The following is a 26689-nucleotide window of genomic DNA, read 5'->3' as shown; positions in this document are numbered from 1 at the left end:
TAACCTTACAGTACCTTTGTAAGTGTATTTCTTATTTTATCTTTGATTTTTAATAAACGTTTTTACACTATTTGGAGCGCTCTCTCTCCCTTCTTATGGTGGACCATTTAATATAAACATATTGGAGCCTGTCTGAATTGTGATCTTGGATGTGGGCGGAGCCTATGGAGAATTGAGGAATATACATAGCCTGGCTTGATCTCTTGAAGCGTGCAATTTAAGGACGTCTGGTAAGGAGCCAATCCTCACTCTTGGTGGTGGTGCACTGCAATATACCTTGTGACTTGGAACAGGACACAGAGAGTCAAGCCTTTTAATATTACATTTGACACGTGGTGTTTCTGTAGTTTTCATGGATTTACTCCAATGATTATTTAATAATGGACATATTTAGATTGAGGGTGTTTTAGATTGTGCTTTTTATCACAGTTTCTGTTGATGTATATGTATTTACATTATTTTAGCACAGAGATTACATTCTATACACGTATTATGATATGGCTGTAATTGTTGCATTTTGCGCTATCTATAACATATTTATTTTGTGATACTGCTGTTGATGCATATGTATTAGTATAATTTCAGCACATAGAATTTTTTCCACATATCTATTAGGTATGGTTGCAATTTTTTGCTTTTTGGGTTATTTTACTGTGTGACACTGCACCATTTTTATTTTTCTCTCACATGTATAGTTTCCCATATGGGAGGCACACACCCTAAGATTAATTCTTAGAACAGCGCGGTTCTTTTTTGGGTCACGTTTATATGTATATAACTTTTGGTATATAGCAGAACTGCAGCAGTATTGGATGTGCAAATTTCTATAATTCAATCTGTAGCGCGATTTTCCTTTTTCCTATTTACTAGTTTGGGGTGAGCCTGTGTCTGATTGGACACAGAGCTCTCACAAAATTTGGCCAGCCTTCTTGGACCCTAGCCCCTGCTGGGCCATTTTGAGCACCCTGCAGTGTGGGGAGTTTACAGATAGGATCAGATACACACTGACTAGTAAGGGATAGGCCTACTCCAGGGAATTGAAGAGCATGGGCAGGATAGAGATCGTCCGGAATTCTCCTGGAAATGCCATTGTGAGTTTAGGCAATTATCCTGTTGCCCAGCCAGTGCCTGGATTACTGATTTCTTGCTCCCTACATATGCCAGCACATCACCCTATCTGGCAGTTCCACTGAATAAGCCAAAGGGGACCTATTTAAAGGATCACTCCATGAGCATACTGTCACATAAAAGGTTTAGGATAATTCAATTTAACTGTCTTGCTTCCAAACTCTACCAGTGTATTACTGTCTATATTTTTACTTTGGGATAACAGCCGTATTAGAGCTGGTTCACACAGGAGCAATACGACTTCCAGCGCGACTTTGGGAGGTAACTTGGACACGACTTGAGTATGAATCACAGCGCGACTTGAGGCAACTTACAAGGCAACTTGAAGTTGCCTCCAGGACAGGGGACTTTGCCAGTGGCCAATCACATAATAATCAGCTCTGTGGGAGGGAGGGGTTTGCCTAGAAAACTATTTTTACTTCCTGGAAAGTTGCTTCAGTTAAGATAGGGGATCCGACTTGGAGGCAACTTCCATTGAAATCAATGGCTACAAGTCACCTAGAAGTCGGATTGAAGTCGTTCAGGAACCTTTTCTGAAGTCGGAGCGACTTCAGTAGTGTACATTAAGACAGCTCCATTCACTTCCATTGATTTTATCAACCGCGTGACTTAGGGCAAAGTCGGATCCCAGGTCGCCCCTGTGTGAACCAGCTCTTACTGTGCTGTTTACTACTCATTCCATAAATGAGAACATTTATGAGTTGTCTCACCTGGTCCCTTTAAGTTACCACCACACAGTTGCCTCACCCACACACGTGATCTGCTCACTGAATTTTGTCTGCAATGGACTATTGTTTTACTTTACTTACACAGTTGCAATGTTACATGAATAGCGTTACAATTTTATTGATTTATATCACTTGTCAAGAATTGTGCTTGAATTACTATTTTTCTACTCAAAGCACACTGAACGCTGGTGTTACCTGTTGAGTTTTGCCATTAGAGCATGTATGGCTACGTCTTTGCTGTCTCTGATCTCCATCAGCAGCATTATGTCACAGCGAGAGACAATCTGTGTGATAAAAAATCTTTGAATAGTTCTCAGCATCTACTTTCAACAGTTATCGGACAGATAAATTACATCAGTCCCTCCCCTCACACCAGGGTACTTGGTGTAATCCTAAACTCTGACTTGTCATTCCAGCCTAAAGTCAAATCATTGTCAAAAGCTTGTAGAATTCACCTCCGTAACATCTCTAAAATTCATCCCTTTTTAACAAATTAAACCACCAGGCTTCTCATTCACTCCCTTGTTATCTCTCGCCTTGCAACTCCCTTCTCATTGGCCTGCCTCTCCATAGGCTATCCCCTCTTCAGTCTACCATGAATGCTGCTACCAGACTTATCCATCTTACCGAACGCTCAGTGTCTGCCAACCCTCTCCTCCAATCCCTGCACTGGCTCCCAATCACCTAGCAAATTAAATTCAAAATACTAACCACAGCATACAAAGCCATTCACAACTCTGCCCCAAGCTACATCACCAATCTTGTCTCCAAATATCACCCAAACCGTCCTCTTCGCTCTTCTCGAGACCTCCTACTCTCAAGCTCTCTTGTCTCCTCCTCCCATGCTCGTCTCCAGGATTTCTCCAGAGCCTCTCCCATCCTCTGGAACTTGCTACCTCAACCTGTCCGGCTATCCCCTACCCTTTTACTTTCAGACGATCCCTGAAATCTCATCTCTTTAGGAAAGCCTATCACATCTCCAACTAATCTTTTACCACTTCCATCAGCTCATTCCCCTCAGTTATAACCTTTTGTACCACCTCCCTTTTATATTGTAAAGCACTATGTAAACTGTTGACGCTATATAAATCCTGTGTAATAATAATAATAATAATATTTATCTTATTTCTTCTGGATCTCAGCACCTCCTTCTTTCAGCGGCAACTGCGTGCTCTGAACTTTCCGATAAAGTGAATACGAGAATAGGATTTTTAAGAGATTCGGGTTATCATAAATAATTGTCTTTTTCCTTTTTAGTATAACTAAAGGCAAAACTTTTTTGTTGTTGTTTTGAATAGGGTAGAGAGGGATTACAACACCTGTCGGTTTTTATGGCTGTCAGTGCCCCGTTAACGAATCTCACCTTCTCTATTTGTCTTGTTTACTGTCATCAATGAAAGTGAAAGAAAATCCCAAATTTGGGTTGTTAACAGAACAGGAATAAAGGGGAAATCTTTTAGTGGGGACACTATTTCTGGGACCCTGCCAGGACTATCTGTCACTTCCTGTTTTGGCTATGGGACAGGAAGGGAAATCTCCTCACTGGGAAACAGATTGCCAAAAAAAATGGGGTTTTAACTCTTGCTTATTCTTTCTAAAATGAAAAAAAAATGCATATAGCTCTATTTTAAGGTCAGAATTCAGATCTGCATTTAGCACTCCCAGCTTGAAGGTAACTGCTTCAAGAAAGCTGACCGAACATTTTTAAGAATAGTTTCTGAGTTTGATGCTTTTCAGACCAGCTTTTACAAGGCTAAATGTAACAGTTCCCATGGTATAAGGTCCAAGAGACAAAGAGACACAGATTTTGATGACAAAGCAGCATGACTTTAATTGCCACCTAGGAATCGGTGTTATGTGTAGAGCTTCGATACATGTGCACAGTCCAAGGCATCACTACATAGGGTGCAAAGAAACAACTGTTCCTGGACCCACGGGGTCAACAGGCCCAACCATAGCTACTGCTACTCATTATTTACTAGCTGTGTGCCAATATCATATAGTATACAGAAAAAACATAATCTCTTCTAGATGTGAAGGTTTTATTCAGTAATTAATAAAATACCAAAAAAGTTTATACTGTATATGCATATATTGTATAAGGGATCCATTTCTGTTCTTTTGGAAAGGGGATGATCCTTTAATGACATGAAAATAATACAAAATTTTTATAGCATTACTAGGGCTAAAGGAAACAGCATTCCCCGAATTGTTCATTCCCCGACTTAGTCAGGGTAGGCGGAACACTTTGGTGGGGGTGGGGCAGTCACGCCTCTTGACCTTTGACCTCTGTGGGGACACGCCTTCTGACCTTTGACCTTTGGAGCCGGTCCCTATTTCAATCCCTGAGTCCTAACCTTGTTCTTCAAGGGGAAACCCTAACCCCAACCCCTAACCCCTAAACCCAACCCTAACCCCTAACCCTAACCCCACCCCTAACCTAAAGTTTTGGATAGATTTCAAGGGGTTAGAACCTCTCAGGTTTTATGTCGCCATTAGGGAAATTCCTCCTCTCTATTTGACTATTGACTATTTGACTATTTGATTACCGAGAGTGAAAGTGACAGAAAATCCCAAATTTTGGGTTGTCGGTGTCACCACAACAGGAATAGGGGGGAAATATTCCAATGGGACAACACTTATGGTGACAATCGGGGATTTCCTCGGTTTGTTGGGATTTCCTCTCATTTCTTCTTGTAGCTATAGGACAGTAAGTTCAGGGAAATCTCCCTGATGGAAAAAAATGTAACTGAGAGGGGGCATAACTTATTATTACTATTATTATAAAAAAGATTTGCCTTTAGTTCTACTAAAGATTTTGCAACATGATGATAAATAATGGACCCCTTCCCGGGTTCCCCATGTGCGTGGGCCATTGGGAGGGTCTGCTGTAATGTGAGCCTGAAGGTATGATTATACCTCAAACCCCTTACCACCACTTTTTCTCTTCCCCTTTTTATGCACTTTTTTTTCTTCTTATTAATAGAATGGACTGTCTCACACAGTCTATGGAGGTGACTGACAGACCCTGTTTCAGATACACTATTGCTATTTCTGGTTCAGGTTTCTGTATTACATATGAAATCTGAAAGGGCGAGTGTCCTGTTGTCACCCACCAGCTCAGAATTCAAATATTTCAGCTGGTATCCTTGACCAGTCCTGAGGACATAGCTTATGCTGCTTCTTCATTACTACAATGTTTTGTATTGAATTTTCTTATATTTTCTGTTATATGGAAGCCTATGCAGGCCCTTGTTATGGGTCCAGTGCATGTCGGAGAATTAAAAATACATAGCTTCCAACTGTCCCTAATTTCGAAGGACTGATTTGGAGCAATTTGTAAATTTTAAAAGCCAATATAAAGGAATAGTAGTGGTAAAAAGAAAACCTTGAGGATTAAACCTTTTTTGGGGGGTAAATTCTCTTTTAAGGGGGTGTGGCAGGGGGCGTGTCCTATGCCTACATACATTTGCTAGTAGGTGTCCCTCATTCCCATCTCAAAATGTTGGGAGGTATGAAAATAGAGAATTGTTATTATTTATACAGGGTTTATAGCATGGTTCAACATGACAGTACAGTTACAATACAATTCAATACAGGGGGAATCAGAGGGCCCTACTCCTTATAGCTTACAATCTAGAAGGAGGGTCAAGTGATACAAACAGAAAAAAAACAAAAAAACAAGATTTTGCAACATGCTGGACGATCTTTTTCATACATCCTGCAAGCTGTCTCTGTATCTGTTGGGGGCACAACCTAAGATGTAGATTAGATGACACTTACCTTGTGTAGCAGGGTCATCACTTCCCTCTTGGAGCCCTTGGCCTCTCCAAATATTTGTACATTAAAGGAGCAAATTCGGAGGCTCGTGGCCCCAGAGAAACACAAGGCAAGCAGCAAAGTGACTAACTTCATGGCTCTCTCTATGGAGGAAGGACTTTTCCAGTGCCTTGTGTCGCTCCCAAAATGAAAATTCTAAACCTTGCCTGTGAAAGCCCCTGTGTAATCAAACAGGAACTTAGCGTTCCCCGGTTTATGGACATCTGCACATTTCTGCTTTTTTTTTTTTTGGCAGCTGCCAGCTACAGTATGTACACAGTCATTTATTGACAAATGAACATAGAATACACATTTTCTGGCTTGAAAAAAAACAAATTTTGAACAGACAAGGCCGAATACTAGCTATAGCAGAGAAGAGTACATTGTAGCTAGGTCGAAACAAAAGCGTCCCTGTGTATTCAAATAGGAGAACTGATAAGAATAAAGTTTATATAAACCCTAACAATTAACCCCTTATTTGATTCCTTTTGGTCTGTTAAACATACCATTGAAAGTGTTTTCTTACGTCTCTTTGATAAATGCCAAAAATACCTGTTGTTCTTGCCAAAAATCTTGTAAACTCATAACACCTTGTGTTCTCTGCTTGTGCTGAATTGTTATCAGTAAAATTGTTATGAAGAGTGGAGGAGAGGAGAGAATTTGAGTAGTCATGATAAATTACATGGATGGAAGGAAAGAAAGTTGCTCGATTCCCTCATCAACACAGTCAGTGTTGATGGGCAAATGCCCCCCACAGTGCTATTGTGCTCTGCCAGCAGGGGGTCATGGAGAGCCTTCCCAGCGGGCAGCACAAAATGATGAGCAGCTATAGCTTCCGGCAGTAAAAAATCCAAAAGGCTGGTTGTACCTAATATGCCCCATACACACGGTTGAAATTTTCAACAGAAGTCCGATGGGAGCTCTTCATCGTATATTCCAACCGTGTGTATGCTCCATTTGACTTTTTACGTCGAAAATTTTGAAGGACCTAGAAAGAGAACATGTTCTATATTTTTCTGACTGAACAAATTCCTATCTGGAAAACCGCTCGTCTGTATGCTATTCCGACGTACCAAAAATTACGCATGCTCTGAAGCAAGTACGAGATGGAAGCTATTGGCTACTGGCTATTGAACTTCCTTTTTCTAGTCCCGTCATACGTGTTGTACGTATTCGTGTTCTTGATGGTCAGAATTTGGTGTGATCATGTGTATGCAAGACAGCGTCAGAGGAAAACCGGTTGTGTACAGGGCATTAGTCACATGGTAGATCAAATTGGGTACAATTAGCCTGCCCATGCATGGATCGAATCTCGGCTGCTCCCCGCTGAGCCAGACAAACTTTGATCCATACATGGCCGACCTAATACTACAGATAGCTGACAGAGAGAGCAGACCTGCAGACCTGCAACAGCAGATGATCAGAAACGGCAAACATAGTATGGGAGATTCAAAATGGTGGTGATAATACCCTGAAAAGTAAGCTGCCAACACAAAAATCAGACTAATTGTACAATAAAATGTAACTAAACGTGTAGTGTTGTAATGTATCTAATTCACATACACATATCGGCATGTGAATCTGAGTGTAAATTGTGTCTTCGCAAATAATATGACACTCCGTGTTTCGGAGTGAAAAAAACAAAATATATGTGAATATATGTGAATGAAACATATAACTAATGCCAAAAAAGTTAAATGATACTACTACACTTATATAAAAACTCACACATACAAGAGAAGTAAAAAAATGTGAATATGAGCAAGTGTCACAAATTTTGTATATGGTGGAATACAACTTTCATTTACAAAAAAATCACACACATATACATCAAGTGTTCAAAACAAAACAGAAAGGAAGTATGGTATATAAGTGCTCTAAAACATAATAATGTGTAGATATATTGTGCTTTTTGCAACACCAAATTCTATTATAGAAGCGTGGAATGCACAATAATTTCACATAAACCCTGAAGGTTAATGACACAAAGTGAGGCAAAATTGCATAAATCCTAAAAATCTGTGAAGCAATCTGTGGACAGAGGCTGAGAAAACACAATATCCACTATCTGTATGTAACCGCTCTAAAATCTACACTGATGATTACAAGTGGGTAAACAAAATCAGAGATTGGAGCAAATAGTATATAAAGCAATCAAATGCCTATAAAGAGGTGTTAGAGGCAACAATGTATACAAAAATACTAATGTGTATAGAGTCCATGTTAGAAATAAAACATTCAATCAGGTGATTGTTTTGATGTTAGAATTACAGCCAGATCTCTATGGGGTACTCTTACCAACGGTGGTGGACTCACTGGTTGTTAACCATGAGTCAAACGAGTTTGTACCAACATGTGGTGGGTATGGATCCAATCCCGATTAGTATAAGATTCCAACTTGACAGGATCAGCAAAACAGCACTCATCCAAAGGAAATACTGCTACAACCAGAGGTTGTTAAAAACCACAAACTTTGTCCGCAGAACTCTCACAGCTGGTGTAGGACTCCAAAATATAAAAGAAAAGAAGGGCCTCCACATAGTGTAAATCTCACAGGCGGATAACATTTATTCATAGAATGTGTCTTCCAACATCCCAAATTTTTTTTGTAGTAATTAAAAAGGTAGTTTCAATTGAACAGATATAGCGCAGTATTATTGGAGTGGCTTGGCTAGCATATCTACCCTACGCGTTTCATCCTCATAGACTCCTGCGAAGATATACTCCAGCAGAAATCTATGAGGACAAAGCGCGTAGGGTAGATATGCTGGCCAAGCCACTCCAATAATACTATATATAATACTATATAATATATTTTGTTTCTTCACTCTGAAACACCGAGTGTCATATTATTTTCGAAGGCACAATTTACACTCCGATTCACATGCTGATATGTGTTTGTGAATTAGATACATTACAGCGCTACAAGTTTAGTTAAAAAGTATGGGAGATTGCCAGAGAATGGGGACGTGCTTTAAGAAAAAGCCAAAGAATGTAGACACGTTACATAAAAATGCAAAATATCACAAATCAATAATTCCATATATATGCTTGTGCCACATTTGATATTCCTTTCTTCAAGATTGATTATAAAGGATATTTTTCTCTCTTGTCATTCATTCAATTCATTATTAGAAATCCTTGGAGTTTGTATGTTCAAGAGCAACTGTGATAACTCTTCAGGATTTGGAAAGTACAGTCCCTTGGAATATGTTCCCTCGGCAATACAACAAAGTTAGCCTGGGTGAACATTTGGATAAAAGGAATGGGTGGCTGCACACCGAGGTAGTGATGAATCTCTTTTTCTTTAATCATACATCATGGGACACAGAGCCATAGTAATTACTATGTGGGTTATAGTCCGCCTTCAGGTGCTGGAAACTGGCACACCCTAAACAGGAAGTTGCCTCCCTATATAACCCGTCCCATACCAAGACCATCTCAGTTTTTACGCCAGTGTCTAAAGTGCTGGTCACGAGTGAAGATGTGCTGTGCTGAGCTTCACTGGAGCAATCCTTGCTGGGGCTAGCTATGCAGCTGGATCCATTTATCCAAGTGTCTTTTAGGCCAAATTGAATGGTGCCTGTGCCTCATATCCTAAGAAGCGAGGTTTTACTCGTAAACGCTTCTTTTTTTAGAGAGCTGGACCCCGGGATCCAGTACTGGTATTAAGGCCATAAAGTTTTACTGGCGGGGCGCTATTACAGGTCCATGATTGTGGGTCCCCCAAGGGTCCCCGGTTCCTGAAGGTTTGTTAACAGGACCCACCGTGAAGGGTGAAGATTGGGTCTGTTGGTTTTGCTACAGAAAACCCTGCCGCTGGAAAGTTAAGTGGAGTTTTCTAAGGAATTTTTAAATTTTCTTATGAAATGTCACCTTTAAAGTAAATGTTGTCAAGCCTAAGTGTCACCACTGGGGGCTGTATGGTGCACGTACCTTCTCATGCTTTGCTCAGAGATCACGATGTGTCACAGTAGCAGCAGACTTTTTTTTTTTCCTCTGGCTAGCAGGTAGACCTCTGGTAAGTTTGGGTGGTTTTGCTTCCTCCAGACACCCCCACCTGGGCTGAACACTTCCCCTCTTTATGAGGCTTAGTGTAAGGGAGAACTAAAAAGGATCGGCAATGTCGTTTTCTTTCACCGCTCCTACTTTGCGGCTTCCAGTTCTCCTCCACGCCATCACTACCTCACTCATAAGCCGATCCCGGCAGATTAGAAGCCCGTGTTTGCGCGGGAAAACAGTTTTTTTGAAAGAGAGAGGAGGGGGGCATGATGCAAGGTGGGGCGGGGCTTAGCATGGAGTTGGCATCCTCCAACGCAGGAGTGTGTTTAAAAAAAAAAAAACTCCATTTGTGCTGGCTGCAAAATTGGCGGATAGTCATAAGAGCAAAGAGGAGCATGAAGGAGGTTTTGGTGACACAGGCATTTCCTATTTGACATATTTACTATTTGCATTAGATTGGGGGTTGCTATGAATAGATCTGGCGCTATACCTATATATGGAAGTGTGTCTCCAGGGACTTAATAGATTAAAGGTGTTATTATAACCTGATATATAAGTGACAAGGTGCAATATGCTATTTCAATAAAAAAATATGTAGGTAAAAATTGAAAAATGTGTAAATAAAATTATTTGTCACATTGATAGATATTTGCCAGCGTGCTGGCTGTGAAATGAAATTATGTGCAAAACCATAAATAAGTGATCACTTCTTATCTGAAACATATAAATACCCAAAACATATAAAGTGCTGCTGCTAAGTCTGCTTAATATATAGTGACAAGTATGAAATATGAACGCAGGTTTACCAAACTATAAAAATTTAAAGTGCACAAATGTGACAGTAGAATATGCATGCAATAATAAAATACACAATAAATATATGATAGATATCAGTACATCAAATGGAACATGCCAAAAATGGGAGTGAAAAAAGTGAAAAAAATTAAAAAAGGTAAAAATGGAAATATTGAATATTAGTCCAAGCAAATAAAAATGTATAAAAAAAAGTATAAAAAGAATATATATGGAAAAGAGCAAGAAGTCTCTGGTGCAGTGCGGTAAATGTGGTTTTTTCCGTGGATAAAAGGAGGGAATGTGATAGATTCAAATCTATTCTTCATGCATTGTGGACACTTCTAGGTTGTACTCTCACCAGAAAAGTAACCCCATCCGGGGAGGATCAGCCTTCACAGTATGAGCTACTGTGTCGCTCTCTGGCTTGCTTCCAGTGGACTGCTGGGGATCCCTCGTTATTTCCCGGTGGAGTGTGCCACAGTATGTATATGTTAAAAGAGAGGACCATCCATAGTGTGATACCGTAAAAAACAATTTATTAATCATATGCTTAAAACTACTCACAATTCTTGATATAGGTAATGGCATAAAAGGTTTGCTGTATGAGAAGTAAGGAAGCTGCTGCGAGCGTTCCGTTCGGCTTCCACGCCGTTTGTGTTGAAAGTGTGTGTTCAATAAGCCACGCCCTACGCGTTTCGTCACTAGGACGTCATCTGGAGCCCGCTCCAGATGACGTCCTAGTGACGAAACGCGTAGGGCGTGGCTTATTGAACACACACTTTCAACACAAACGGCGTGGAAGCCGAACGGAACGCTCGCAGCAGCTTCCTTACTTCTCATACAGCAAACCTTTTATGCCATTACCTATATCAAGAATTGTGAGTAGTTTTAAGCATATGATTAATAAATTGTTTTTTACGGTATCACACTATGGATGGTCCTCTCTTTTAACATATACATACTGTGGCACACTCCACCGGGAAATAACGAGGGATCCCCAGCAGTCCACTGGAAGCAAGCCAGAGAGCGACACAGTAGCTCATACTGTGAAGGCTGATCCTCCCCGGATGGGGTTACTTTTCTGGTGAGAGTACAACCTAGAAGTGTCCACAATGCATGAAGAATAGATTTGAATCTATCACATTCCCTCCTTTTATCCACGGAAAAAAACACATTTACCGCACTGCACCAGAGACTTCTTGCTCTTTTCCATATATATTCTTTTTATACTTTTTTTATACATTTTTATTTGCTTGGACTAATATTCAATATTTCCATTTTTACCTTTTTTAATTTTTTTCACTTTTTTCACTCCCATTTTTGGCATGTTCCATTTGATGTACTGATATCTATCATATATTTATTGTGTATTTTATTATTGCATGCATATTCTACTGTCACATTTGTGCACTTTAAATTTTTATAGTTTGGTAAACCTGCGTTCATATTTCATACTTGTCACTATATATTAAGCAGACTTAGCAGCAGCACTTTATATGTTTTGGGTATTTATATGTTTCAGATAAGAAGTGATCACTTATTTATGGTTTTGCACATAATTTCATTTCACAGCCAGCACGCTGGCAAATATCTATCAATGTGACAAATAATTTTATTTACACATTTTTCAATTTTTACCTACATATTTTTTTATTGAAATAGCATATTGCACCTTGTCACTTATATATCAGGTTATAATAACACCTTTAATCTATTAAGTCCCTGGAGACACACTTCCATATATAGGTATAGCGCCAGATCTATTCATAGCAACCCCCAATCTAACATTCTCCACCCTACCAGGTGGATACTAATAGAGGCAGCTCCTACCTATTTCACTTTATTTTATTTATTTATACTTACATATAAGCTCCATAGCGCAACCTACCACCCCTGTTCCCTACTATTTGCATTAGGCTGAGCATTAATAGCAGCAGCAGTGGCTGACTATTGCTCAAGCAGTGGATGCGATTTCTTCTGGTAGTACCTCTGCTTTGTGCATCGGGCTAAGGTCAGAAGGGGGGGTTAAAACACCCCCAAAAAAGATCTAAATGGGTCTCCCTCAAGCTCTGGAAAGCTTACTCATCTCTACAAATGGCATTCTCTCCTGAGAGGGGGTGGCTGGTCAGAGTGAGCATAGGGGCCATGAAATGTTTGCAACTGTTTTCAATACTGCAGCCCCTGTTTATTTTACTAAAAATATATTTTTTCCTCAGCCATGATAGGTTTAAAAAAAAAAAAAAAAGTTTAGCTACTTTAATCGCATCCCAGTGTGGGTCAAAATGTGACAGGTTCTCTTCAATTACCCAGGACCCTCAAACTGAGGAACTAGGGGCGGGAGAAGACAAATTCCCTCAGGGGACTGTGGTGAGGCTAATGACTCCTCTTCTGAGGTGTCAAATGTGGGAGAATCAGCTGTTTCAATCTCAAGATTGATGGTGCAATTCCTTGCTGAATGATCCGCTCCACATTTATGTACCCTTAACTGAGTGTTTGGATTTGCTAAAGCCTCCTCAAGCTGATCATACCTTTCCTGTCTATTCATTGTTGGAAAAGCTTTTTTGTATCTGAGAGGATCACCCAGATAAGCATTTTATTCCCTCCTAAAAAGTTTTCACACTTTATCCTATGGTGGAGGAAATTCAATAAGTAGGGTATACCAGCAATTAACGCTGCTATATCCTCTGTGAATGAGGCTCGCTTCACACAGGGGCGACTTGTCCAGGCGACTTAGCCGCCTGACAAGTCGCGCTCCGTTCTGTACTATGGAACCGTTCTAATAGGAGCGACTCAAGTCGCTCCGACTTAGAAAAGGTTCCTGTACTACTTTTGGGGCGACTTCAGGCGACTTGCATTGACTTCTATACAGAAGTTGTTTTGCAAGTCGCCGCTGAAGTTGTGTGCAGGTCGCGTCTGTGAGTCACACTGCAAGTCATACCGCCCCTGTGTGAACCGAGCCTAAGAGTTTGACTTGTCCGGCAGACAATATTCAAATGCTTAGGGATCCAATGTATAAAAAGTTGTAATTCCTATTAAAAAAAACAAAGAACTAACAAAAAATTTTTTTTTCTGTGGCAGACTGAGTGTTTCAGCCTGTGCTTACAGTAATTGCTTAATTGTTGAGAGACCAGTTTAAACAGGTGTTCAAGGTTATGCTGCTTAGTAGGCCCAGGATCTGGCAGCTTTATGTTTGCAATAGTTATTATGAGAGATTCTATCTCTCGGGCCTTGTGCCCTTCGCTAAGCACCATGCAGAAGCTCCTGGCTAGTTTTCCTTTTTGCGGTAAAACAGCTATTTGGAGATGTTTTGGATAATACACCAAGGAAATTCTAGTGGAAAAAGTACCCCTCTTGCCATTTAAGAAAAGGAGTAAAAGCTCCTTCTTCTGTGCCAGGGGCATCAGCCTCCAGTTAGTCACGACGGCTTCCGCCGTCAGGTTCAAAAGGTAACCCCAGGGACAAAAGAGGTCTTGGGGGATAAAACCTACAAGATACTGAAGCCTCCTTATAAGTAGGTGCCCCTGCTTGATCAATAGGGGGAATTCGTCTGCAGTTGTCAAGGATCTGGCAGGAAGAGTGTCAAGACCAATGGGGGACTTCCTCAATAGCTCCAAGGTACAAACTGGAGTTCCAAGAGTTCCAGACTCCTCGTTTTCTCAGATCAAACGTTCCTAGGGATCCAGAGAAAAAGGAGTCTTTCTCTCAAGAATTGGACCATCTTTTGGCAAAAAGTGATCATGGTGGTCCCCATGTAAGAGCAGAGGTTGGGGGTTGGTTAAATCCAAATGGACATTCTGGATCTCAAAAATTTAAATTCAATTCCTGAATATAACCACTTTTTTCGCATGGAGTCAATCCAATCAGCTATCTCCATCCTACAAGGAGGAGAACTTCTAGCGTCAATCAACTTCAAAGATGCATACCTCCATATGCCTATTTCTTCAATCACTGGTAATAGCTACTTTTCAAGGTGGAAAATCTTCATTTTCAGTGTGTAGCTCTGCTTTCCGGTCTAGCTACTGCACCTTGAGTATTTACAAAGGTTCTGGCTCCTCTTCTAGCCAGATTAGGGGCCCAGGGGATAACGATTATGGTTAACCTGGACAATCTGTTCTTGATAGTCCAGTCGGTAGCTCACTTAGAGCGAAGTATGGTCACCACATTCAACTACCTGGAATATCTAGGTCGGATTCTCAACCTAGGAGAAATCTTCTCTAAATCCATGAAAAAGGCTAAAATACCTGGGTCTGATCATAGATACACCCAGAAAAGGGGTATTCTTGCTCCAGGCAAAGATCAGTGCCATAAAGGAACTGATTTAGGTGGTCAGAGCAAAATGAATTCTATCCAACTTTGCATGAGGTTGTTGGGAAAGATGGTGGCTTCATTCAAGGCCATTCTTTATGCTCAGTTTCATTCGAACAAAGGGTTCAAGCTCTAGATTCCCAGTGTCTGACTCCAAAGCCTACAGCTACATCACCCTGAAATTGCCTGATCTTGTCTGATCTTGGAGGCTAAGCAGGGTCGGGCCTGGTTAGTACTCGGATGGACCACCTGGAAATACCAGGTGCTGTAGGCTGCATACGCCGGAGCCTCGGTTTATGGTTAATATCCAAAAACCTGCAAAGGGGTAAATCCTTCCTTCAGTTAGCACGGAAGTGGCCCAGATCAGAAATGGCCTTGCCCATTATCATTCTAGAATTTCAGGCCGAGCACTTGGTTCTGAGGACCTGAACGTTCAGTTTACGGTATTGTCCTGCCAGGATTCAATCCGTCTGTGCCACAGCAATGGCCTATATTAATCACCAAGGGGGCACAAGAAATTATGCGGCAGAAAACAATGTACTTTGCCTATCGGCAGTCTTCATTCTAGGAAAAGAAAATTGGCAGGCGGACTACTTGAGTTGCCAGCAGTTGTTCCCAGGAGAATGGTTCCTTTACCCTGAAGGATCCGCTAGCGTGCAGAACAGATGCCTTGCTATTCCCGTGGAATTGGTTCTCACTGATTTATGCATTCCCTCCTATTCTGCCTGCGTCCACGACTTCTTCCCAGGATCAAGCAGGAAGGGAAGTCGATGATTCTTGTGGCCCCCAGCGGGGCCCAGGAAATCTTGGTATGCAGAGAATGTAAAAATGACAGTAGGGGACCCATGATTAAAGAAAATAAGATTTTTATCTTATTATTCATGGTGTTATTGATGTTACGGATTTTACAATAAGAGGATTTTTATAACAGCTTACCTGTAAAATCCTTTTCTTGAAGTACATCACAGGACGCAGAGGTCCCGCCCCTCTTTCTAGTATACACTTGTATTGCTTTGCTACAAAACTGAGATTCTCCCGGTATGGAAGGGGTTATATAGGGAGGCAACTTCCTGTTTAGGGTGTGCCAGTGTCCAGCACCTGAAGGTGGACTATAACCCACATAGTAATTACTATGGCTCTGTGTCCCGTGATGTACTTCAAAAGAAAAGGATTTTACAGGTAAGCTGTTATAAAAATCCTCTTATTGTAAAATCCGTAACATGAATAACACCACAGGCAAACAGGTACAGGTAGAAGTGTTTCACACACCGACGCTGCGCTTATTCATTACCCTGAAATGTTCCACTGACATCCCTTAAATAGGGCTCCCCCCTCATATAAAACACAGGTGAGGACAACGTCAGTGGAACATCTATAATAACTCTCAGCTGTGCACCTTGTTAGAACAATGGAATCGCAAGAAGTCAATCAGAACTTTGGCTACTACATGCTGAGAGTAACAACGACATAGACGTACACAGACATCATAGCCGAACAAAAGAAAGAAAAGGGAACGTGGGAGGGACCAAAAGAAAACAACCTATGTCTGAATGGACATCCCATCTAACATCCCTGTCTGGCCCTATAAACACTCTATATGAATTACAGAAATACGAAGGACACATCTGACAAAGGCAAACAATTATTGACTAAAATGCAAAATTTATAGAATTAAATATATATTGTTGAACACCACAAATAAAATATGTGTATTGAAACAAACCTTGTGTGAATGGACAAGTGCACATATCAAAATATGAAAATAAATGTCGATTTAACATAATTTAATTTCATTTGATTTGAGAACTAGATAGAAACAGAGCTACCATGAAACATGGTGTCCACATAGAAGCATGTATAAGGGTAGGACTATGGACTGATATGTACACTAAATGCATGAAAATGCATAGGGAGTGCATAAAGCTGCATGGGAAATGCATGGATATTGCATAATAGGGGTGGTGGGGGGAAATTGCATTAACAAAATCGCACGTGGAAAAAAATTGCATGAAAAAAATCACATGGAAAAAAAAAAGATGGTCGCATGAAAAAAAACACGTGATATGATGAAAAGGGTAGATGTCCACAGAAAGTATAATGAACAAGTCAAGATGTGTCCACTGCATTTATTAGGTAGGTGATGTGTACCCCAGTCAGGTGAGAGAGAGGCATAGTGGAAAATCTATTATTTATTCATAAAAGTTACTTACAGCCCTCTCAAAATTCATACCTTTGGGGATGCGAGCCTGCAGATGGAAGATCCAATATACCTCTCTACAACACAATGACCGATAAACATCACCCCCTCTACTGGTTGCCCTGATCTTGTCTATATTTTGGACTATTTGGATGAACATTTACTCAATCTGCAGGAAAATTATTTTTAATGCTTGCCACAACAGAGACCAAGTCAGCCACAGATTACCAAAAATCATGCTCCAGAGCTTGTAGACACAATTCCTAAAAGCCAAAGTAACACCTCTCGGCTATTGTTATCTCTTCTACACAGAATGTTTTTCTTGTTTTACTGGTCCTAACTTGGCTTTGCATGCAGTAATGCTGCAGAGTGTCCCTTTACTCATTTTCTAAGCGACAGGCGTTGATTCATTTGACTTTATTCCCCACAATCCCCAGGCTCCCATTACAACCTGGACACGCCTCGGAGATATAAATTCCATCTTCTCCCCCCCATTTGGTGCTCAGAGAGACCTTGACAGTTGGGACTGCAGTGTCAGTGACCAAGTCTTTTAATTGGTTTGTTCAGGCCACCAGAAGAAGGCACACCAGCATGCAGTTTCTTTTTAAAGTGGTTCTAAAGCCTTATTTTTTTTTTTTTGTACCTTAATTCACTCTTTGCATTAAGGTAAAAAAACTTTTTTGTGTCCAGGATCCCCCCTATCTCTATCCAGAACTCTGCCTGAGAATAGCAGCTCTTTACACTCTTTCTCTCCTTGCTGGCCATGGAGACAGTACTGGAAGCCACTGGCTCCTGCTGTTGTTAATTACAGCAGCTTCCTATGGGGGCACTTGCCAAAGAGGAGGAGTCAGGAGTGCCAGCGGAGGATCCTGAAAAAGGAGGAGGATTGGGGCAAAACTATTGCACAGATCAGGTGATTATAACATGTTTATTTAATTTTTTTTAAAGTAGGTATAGAATCACTTTAAGCCCTAGTCACACTATGGTGAACACCATGTCAGCACACTTTGAAGTACTGGCCCCCCACATCCACAGACTGGCCCACCACATCCACAGACTGGCCATCGACATACCACTGGCCCCCACATTCACAGACTGGCCCCCCACATTCACAGACTGGCCCCCAACATCCACAGACTGGCCCCCGACATCCACAGACTGGCCCCCACATTCACAGACTGGCCCCCGACATCCACATACCATGACTGTCCCTGGCCCCCGACATCCGACTGGCCACCGCCCCGACATCCACATTGACACTCAGACTGGCCCCCAACATGCCACCGTTGCCGCGTGCAGACTTTTAACTGTGGCGCCGCCCACCGCCCTTTACACTGACACAAACACACACTAGCAGTGGGGGTGGGCGGCGCCACAGGTGTAGACCAACTTCTGGTCTTCTTAAAAATGGCGGCTGGCGGAGACATTGTCTCCGCCGGCCGCCGACCTCTAGCTGCCGGCGGCAAAAAAACGGGAAATTCAATTTTGCGGGACATTTCCCGGGACAAAATTAATTTGGGACAAATGTCCTAATCGCGGGAATGTCCCGCGAAATTCGGGACAGTTGGCAACTATGCTCAGGCACGTGCAAAAAGTACTGCAGGTGCAATTTTTTGCACAGTACCATGCGTTTTGGTGGCCGCAAATGCACACTTGTTTGCCAGATGCATGGGGGTTCCATTATGGATTAATGGCCATGCATGTTTACAGAAGGCCGCACATTATCACAAAATGTGTGATCTCAAGTGCGTTTCAACAACTGCAAAGTTCCCAACCTGCAAAAAAAGCGCACTGAGCTTTAGAAAACTTGCCATTAATTTGGTGCTATTTAAAAAAGGGTTGGGGGGTGGGATTTTTCTTTCTGGTAGGACAGCATATTGAAATAGACGGGGCTGCTGTACCCACGACATATGCAAGTTAATGCGCATGCACATATGTGAACCAGGTACTGTCTGTATCATGATTAGAGGAATTCACCCTCATTTCCTGTCCTTGTTACACTCTGTGAGTCAGGGTGTCACTAATACAGAATTTGAGGAATTGGGGACACAGACAACAATAAAAAAAAACAAGTTTTAACCTTTCATTGTTGCGATTTATTTTAAATTTTTATTTGTAATCACCACAAACCATATTTCATATTTAATTTAATTTTATAAATATATATACTGTACATATTACTGTGTATATATATATATATATATATATATATATATATATACATATATATATATACACAAATACAATAATATGTACAGTATATATATTATAATATAAAGTAAAATATAATAAAATACATAATAAATATGGTTTGTGGTGATATATGATAAAATAAATCACAGCAATGAAGGGTTCAAACTATTTTTTTTACTTATTTAACCCCTTCCCACCGAGCGTACGCAGATGTGCGTACTCGGCTTCCGTAAGCGGCTTCATTCCAGTCTCCTAATTGTAAACACGGAAGCGACGTCATGACGTCACTTCCCGTTTACTCGTCTGCCAATGGTGCCGGTTTAAAAAAAATATACAGTATTCAGAATCGCCTTTTTCGGTGATCTGAATACATTGAGGTGTAAAGGAGGGATCGGGGGTCTTTTAGACCCCGATCCCTCCATAAAGAGTACCTGTCACCACCTATTACTGTCACAAGGGATGTTTACATTCCTTGTGACAGCACTAAAAGTGATCAAAAGTTTTTATTTTTTTTAAAAAACAATTTATTCATTTTAAAATAAATAATAAACATTTTTTTTTTAAAGCGCCCGCCGTCCCTGCGAGCTCGCCGAAGCCAAGCAGAGGTAACCGGTAAGCCCAAAAGTCAAGGCCACCCCGTCGAGGGTTATGACCGCTACATATATACATTATATATATATATATATATATATATATATATATATATATATATACATACATACATACATACATATTTTGTACACCGTGACTGCCCACACAGCGCCACATGTAGACTCTGACTGCTTATCTGTTGCCGTTCCCTCACTGCCATCTAGCGGCGACATGCGGTAATTTCAGTCGGCACACTGCTGCACTTTGCTCCATTGCCTTTAAAGGAGAGTGCGGCAGTTCCGGGTGTGATCCCGCAGTGAGATCCCGGGACCGAGCGGAGGATCCCCCCGGAGCCAGGGGCCGGGATAGGTGAGCCCTCCTGACCCTTCTCCCCCGTCCCTTTCCCCTGTGTGAGATCAGAGCCGGCCGCTGCAGCCGGATCCCCTCCATCACAATCCTTTACATTGTATCCTCTTGATGATCATTGTTGTGTCACTTTGTATGACAGTCATGTTGTGTCATCATGTCCCTGTCATCACCCCACAGACAATGTCATCAGAGAGGAGGGATGGAGGAGCCAGTAATTCACTTGTGTCATCTTCACATTTGTCATTGTGATGATTGGTGTCACATTGTACAGGATGGTGTCACTGTCCTCCCCTATATGTAATCATTGTCACTTAGAAATGTCCCCCCCCATCACTGTCACCAGTACAGTCTGATCTGTGACCTGACCCCACACACAGGGTGACAACGTGACCCCGATCAGCTCTCTGTGCGCTCCGCACATTTATTATTCTAACACAATAGTATACCCGGGGCAGGGTCATATTTAATATTATTATTATTTATCACTCCAATACACTATTGTTATTACTGTTATAATTGTTATTATTGATAATAGTAATAACAATAATAACTATAATAATAAAAATAATAATATTACATTGACTTACAGTTGTCTGATGTCTCATGTTCTGATAGCGAGGTTTACTATTGGAATCCATTCGTAGTCAATGCGGAGAATATCTCAGTTCTATACAAATCTTAGGATGGCACAGCCGCTTCTTCGTTAGCACTTCTACCTGGCACCCAGTCCCTGGTTCAAATCCTGACTAGGACCCCCTCTGTGTGGAGTTTGCATGTCCCCCTTATGCTTGCATGGGTTTCCTCAAAGAATCAAAGGAAAATCTGGTAGATTAAGGGTCACCATATACATTACAATCTGACCGTACAATCAGGATTTACCCAAACTATGTAATATAGGGGCCTTCTTAACCACTTCAATACAGGGCACTTTCACCCCCTTCCTTCCCAGCCCAATTTTCAGCTTTCAGCGCTCTAGCGCTTTCAGTGACATTTGCGCGGTCATGCTACACTGTACCCAAATGAAATTGTTATCATTTTGTTCGCACAAATAGAGCTTTATTTTGGTATTATTTATTCACGACTCCGTTTTTTTTTTTTTTGCGATATAAGCGCAAAAAAAGCGGAAATTTGGGAAAAAAACAATATTTTCTTTTTTCTATTTGAAAAGAAATCCAATAAAATCAAATTTTGTCATAAATTTAAGCCAAAATGTATTCTGCTACATGTTTTTGGTAAAAAAAAATCCGTTAAGTGTATAATAATTGGTTTGTGTGATCACGGACATATGTACGCAAATGATCATGTACATATGTGTGCAGGTGATCACGTACATATGTGTGCAGATAATCATTGGGACATGTGATTTTAGTGGGACATATGTGGGGGACATGTTTTTATTATTAGGGACATGTGTTTTTATTATTTGGGGACATGTATGTTTTGGGGACATGTGTGTTTTGGGGACATATGTGGGGACTGTGTTTTCACTGTGTGGTGTGTTGTGTGTTTACACTACACTGATGATCAGTGAGTAAAAAGCTGTGAAAAGCAGCCCATACTCACTGATCATCAGCCGGCTGCAGCGTTCTGCTCTCCTCTTCTCAGCGGTGACTTCCGTGTGAGGAGAGGAGAGCCGATTGCCTAGCAACCGGCTGTTTGTTTACATCACATGACGGCCGTGATTGGACACGGCCGTCATGTGATCAGGAGGGCCAATCACAGAGCCCTCCTGCCGATCTGAGATGTGCCGTGTCCGGGTGACACGAGCACATCGGGATCGCGCCGCTGCGCGGGCGCGCGCGCGCGCGATCCCGCTGCTCCTGAATGACGTTCCTGAACGTCCTATCAGGAGCAGGCGGCTCCCACCCGGCCGTATATATACATTGGCCGGGTGGGAAGTGGTTAAACTATCCTATCAGAGAAGCCCTTGCACTACATACACTATATTGTAAAAAGTATCGGGACACCTGCTTTTACACACACATGAACTTTAATGGCATCCCAGTCTTAATCCATAGGAGTTCAATATTGCGTTGGCCCACCCTTTGCAGCTATAACAGCTTCAACACTTCTGGGAAGGCTGTCCACAAGGTTTAGGGGTGTATCTATGTGAATGTGTTTCCCATTCTTCCAGAATAGCATTTGTGAGATCAGGAACTGATGTTGGACGAGAAGGCCTGGCTCACAGTCTCCGCTCTAATTGATCATAAAGGTGTTCTGTCAGGGTTAACGTCAGGACTCTGTGCAGGCAAGCCAAGTTCCTCCACTCCAAACTCGCTCATCCATGTCTTTATGGACTTTGCTTTGTGCACTGGTCCAAATCATTTGGTGGAGGGGGATTATGATACAGGGTTGTTTTTCAGGGGTTGGGCTTAGCCCATTAGTTGCAGTGAAGGGAACTCTTAAGGTGTCAGCATACTGTACCAAGACATTTTGGAAAATGTCATGCTCCCAACTTTGTTGGAACAGTTTGGGGATGGATCCTTCCTGTTACAACATGACTGCACACCAGTGCTCAAAGCAAGGTCCATAAAGACATGGATGAGCGAGTTCGGGGTGGAGGAACTTGACTGGCCTGCACAAAGTACTGACCTCAACCCGATAGAACACCTAACCACCAATGCAAGGACCCCCTTCCATTGGTGGTTAGTACAGAAGGACCCCCTTCCATTAGTGGTTAGTACAGAAGGACCCCTTCCATTGGTGGTTAGTAGAGAAGGACCTTCTTACATTGGTGGTTAGTTGAGAATGGCCTCCTACATTGATATTTGTAGAGAATGGCCTCCTACATTGGTGGTTAGTAGAGAAGGGCCACCTTACATTTAAAGCGGTTCTTCACCCTAAAGGGGAAGTTCCGCTAATCTTATCCCTCCCCCCCTCCGGTGCCACAATCGGCACCTTTCAGGGGGGAGGGGGGTGCAGTTACCTGGATAATCCAGGTAACTGCACCCACTTCCGGCCAGACCGCCGCAGACCCCCGCAGACGCTCCGCCCCCCCCCCCGTTGTGTTCTGGGAAACACACAGTTCCCAGAGACACAGCGGGGGACCATAAGAGACGCGCAGCGCGACTCGCGCATGCGCAGTAGGGAACCGGGCAGTGAAGCCGTCATGTTTCACTTCCCAATTCCCTGACAGAGGATGGCGGCGGTGGCAGCAGCGAGACGAGCGATCGCTCGTCATCTGCCGCCGACATCGCTGGAACCTGGGACAGGTAAGTGTGATTTTATTAAAAGTCAGCAGCTGCAATATTAGTAGCTGCTGGCTTTTAATATTTTTTTTTTAGGTGCAGCTCCTCTTTAAGTCCGTGAAGCAAGGGATCGCTCACATTGGTGGACAGTTGTGGAATGTCCTTTATGTTGATCAATCCTTCTTTTCATTGGTGGACAAAAATGTCCCCTGTCTTGTAGGTCAGTGAATAAGGGCTCCTTACATTTGTGTTAGTAGGACAAGGGTCCTTACATTGGTGAACAGTTAAAGGAAAAATGTAATTTACATTAGAGGTTTCATTAGAGATTAATCAAGGAACCCCAGCAACCTGTAATGAAATGAAAGGGTTCTATGGAATACTGGTTGAGAAAAGCCATTAATGTATTTCTGTAGTATAGCGTTCTGTTGGCCTAGAATGGTATTCTGGCAACTCTGGTTATTTTTTACGGTTATACGGCGCACATATGCGTTTTTGGGGTAGCTTTGTTAGCAGGATGCATCAGGGAAAGCAAAACTGGTGGAGAGGAAGACCACATGTTGCATCCAACATTCAGGTCCTTACACTCACCTACTGCTTGCACGCATGCCGAGTCATTGAGAATGGCACTCTGTGGTTGATTTACTAAAGACAAATAGACTGCTTATGTGTCAAGGGAATTTGCACTTCCCAAAGAATAGAAAATGAGGTGAAGCACTGCTGACTTCCATCATCCATTTATATGTAACCAAGAATATCCTTTTTTCTGTTTTCCTTGCATGCGATTAAGTATTCTTCGCAAAATGAAATGTTACCACATGGACTAAGCTCTGAGCAAAATTCCCTTGCAAAGTGAACAGCCTAATTGCCTTTAGTAAATCAACCACACAGTCTCAACTCCCTACAGAATTGGTTTATTATAAATACAAATGTTTAAGGATCATTAAAGGACGATCAATTTCCTACAATTGACATATCACACTTCTAATATGTGAACAGTCACAAAACACAGGAATATATTTAAATGTTCCATCACATCCACCACCACTGATTATAGATGTACTTATAACCTCTACCTATATACTACAGACTACAAAATCAGTATTGCTCCTTATCAGAGTCCACTCCATATTTGGCATACATAGGCAGTGGCTGTATTCTCAACACGTTTCACTATCCACTTCCTCAGGAGGTTGAAGCAATATAAAAAGTAAAATCAAGATAGAATATGATGTAGAAAAGAGGGACTGAGCCCCGCGTCTGCACAAAGGCCACCGAGAGGAAGAATAAGTACAACATAAAAACAGCTCCTAGGTTGTTATTTTTTTCTGCCATTGTGAAAGTTTGGATCTTATACTTTCAATTCCATAAGAGATTGCTGCTTTCACATATGCTCAATCCTGTGCACAAGGTGTCAGTAAAGATGATTTCACCCATGTAACCTCCACCAGGTGTCTCCTCCACTGGAAACTGGGTGGATTACATGCCCTAGTGAGTATCAAAGATCCTCTGTCTGAGATGAGCACCTCTCTTTTTGGCTTCCCTACACCAAAAATGACATTTAGGTTACACAAATGTCACCATGTCGTTTATGTTTTGCCCCACAGTTCAGTGCTTCTCAACCTTTTTGAAATTCTTACAAAACCTTCCATGCCCCAAAAGTAAAGGATTTAAACCTGCACAATCAAAGTATGGAAAAACAGGTAGAGGGCTGGGTGTCACTATGGGGGTTATGGAGTGGGTTAGGGAAATTTGTGGCAGACTTTGTGGCCCTGTGGAGGTTGTAGTTTCTTGAGGGGACAGGGGAGCACTGTGGAACACTGTTGAAGACTGAGGGCACTATGGAAGGCTGAAGGCTCTGCAGCAGGATGGAGGGCACTGTGGAGGGCTCTCAGGGCGCTTTGGGACAATGTGGGCCGTTATTGGAGGTTGTAGGGCACTATGGGACCTGGCAGGCACTGTGGGTGGTTAAGGGATGCGTAGGTGACTGGAGGCCAGGAAGAGGGAAGTATGTATGTAAAAAGGCTCCTGCGCTCTATGGCAAAAAAAGAACAATTTTGGAAGTGGAGTGAAAAAAAGGTTCTAATCGGAGCAGCAGACACTGTTATGAGTGAACTCTCAATAGAAATAGAAATGATAGAGGGAGGGTGTGTTGCGCTTCCTTAAATACCAAGAGAAAAATAAATAAACAATAAATAAATAAATAAACATAAACAATAAGCTTATGTGATAAAAAGTGACTGTCAATCGTTCACAAAGTATCAAAAAAACTGTGCAAAAAAGTGCATAGAAATGAACATCTGAAAAAATACATATATATATATATATATATATATATATAAGTATATTACTAGTGCATCATACCAGTGCCTATATAATAAAGGACAATAAAAAACGGGGGGGACTCCAGCTATACAGTGTAAAAAGTGGATTGCAATAGCTATATAAAATAGAGTGAATCGTCTAAGATAAAACAAAAAAAGAAGAAAAAATCTAACATCTAAAATAAAACTACAAACATTGTATATCAATAGCTTAGTGTAGTAAATAGTCCAAAAAAATCTATGAATGGTTTAAAAGTGCAAAGACCATAAAAACCAACAGTATGATCCTTAGTGAAAATAAATAAAAATAGCAAAAAATTGTAACGACAAATGGTGAATCTCGATAGTGTCCCATACACAGTCCAATCGTGCAGATCTAAAATGTGATTTCACAACCAAACATAAAGTGCAAATGTGCCAAGGTAGCTCTCCTCCAAACGGTATCCCGTGTTAATGTGGATAATCCTAAATAATTACCTCACAGCTGTAAGGTTACAGCGAGAAAGTAAATTTGCAGGGGAAATTCCAGGAGATCAGATGAGCTGTGACTGGGACTTCTGACAGTGCCACTCTTCCTTGTAGTTTTAGCCGACCAACAATGCTCAAAATAACAAGTAAAAGATATCCTCCATTGTGCAGTAGTTTTAAAAAGAACAATTTATTTGTAAAACAAACTATATCTACTCACAAACAGGAGCGAATAAACAGGCACACACAACTAGACGGATCGATAAAAGATACGAACGTCACTTCTGATTTCCTACGCGTTACGTCTCGAATGGACTTCAACTGGGATCCCAGTATGTTTGGTTGTGAAATCACATTTTAGATCTGCACGATTGGACTGTGTATGGGACACTATCGAGATTCACCATTTGTCGTTACAATTTTTTGCTATTTTTATTTCTTTTCACTAAGGATCATACTGTTGGTTTTTATGGTCTTTGCACTTTTAAACCATTCATAGATTTTTTTGGACTATTTACTACACTAAGCTATTGATATACAATGTTTGTAGTTTTATTTTAGATGTTAGATTTTTTCTTCTTTTTT

General features: G+C 41.4%; 2 protein-coding genes and 1 pseudogene across 2 annotated transcripts in view; 2 read left to right on the top strand and 1 right to left on the bottom strand.

Moving 5' to 3' along the window:
• DNASE1L3 (deoxyribonuclease 1L3) overlaps positions 1 to 5892 on the bottom strand; it is a 31298-nt gene extending 25406 nt beyond the window's left edge. Inside the window, exons 1-2 of the mRNA XM_077451998.1 lie at positions 5640 to 5892; positions 2052 to 2140 (exon numbers count right to left, since the gene is read on the bottom strand). Coding sequence (XP_077308124.1) covers positions 2052 to 2140; positions 5640 to 5771 — 221 coding nt within the window. The 5' untranslated portion in view covers positions 5772 to 5892. The remainder of the gene's footprint in view (positions 1 to 2051; positions 2141 to 5639) is intronic.
• A 9043-nt stretch (positions 5893 to 14935) lies between these two features.
• On the top strand, positions 14936 to 15051 carry LOC143928906 (5S ribosomal RNA; annotated as a pseudogene).
• Positions 15052 to 19991: 4940 nt separating this feature from the next.
• ABHD6 (abhydrolase domain containing 6, acylglycerol lipase) overlaps positions 19992 to 26689 on the top strand; it is an 80184-nt gene continuing 73486 nt past the window's right edge. Inside the window, exon 1 of the mRNA XM_077451995.1 lies at positions 19992 to 20127. The gene's annotated coding sequence lies outside the window, so the exon portion shown is untranslated. The remainder of the gene's footprint in view (positions 20128 to 26689) is intronic.

This window comes from Lithobates pipiens, unplaced genomic scaffold, assembly GCF_037356315.1.
Source record: "Lithobates pipiens isolate NorthernLeopardFrog02 unplaced genomic scaffold, aLitPip1_a1.2 Scaffold_23, whole genome shotgun sequence".
Taxonomy (NCBI): Eukaryota; Metazoa; Chordata; class Amphibia; order Anura; family Ranidae; genus Lithobates; species Lithobates pipiens.
Note: the sequence above shows the minus strand (reverse complement) of the source record. Positions and strands in the feature narration are given on the sequence as shown.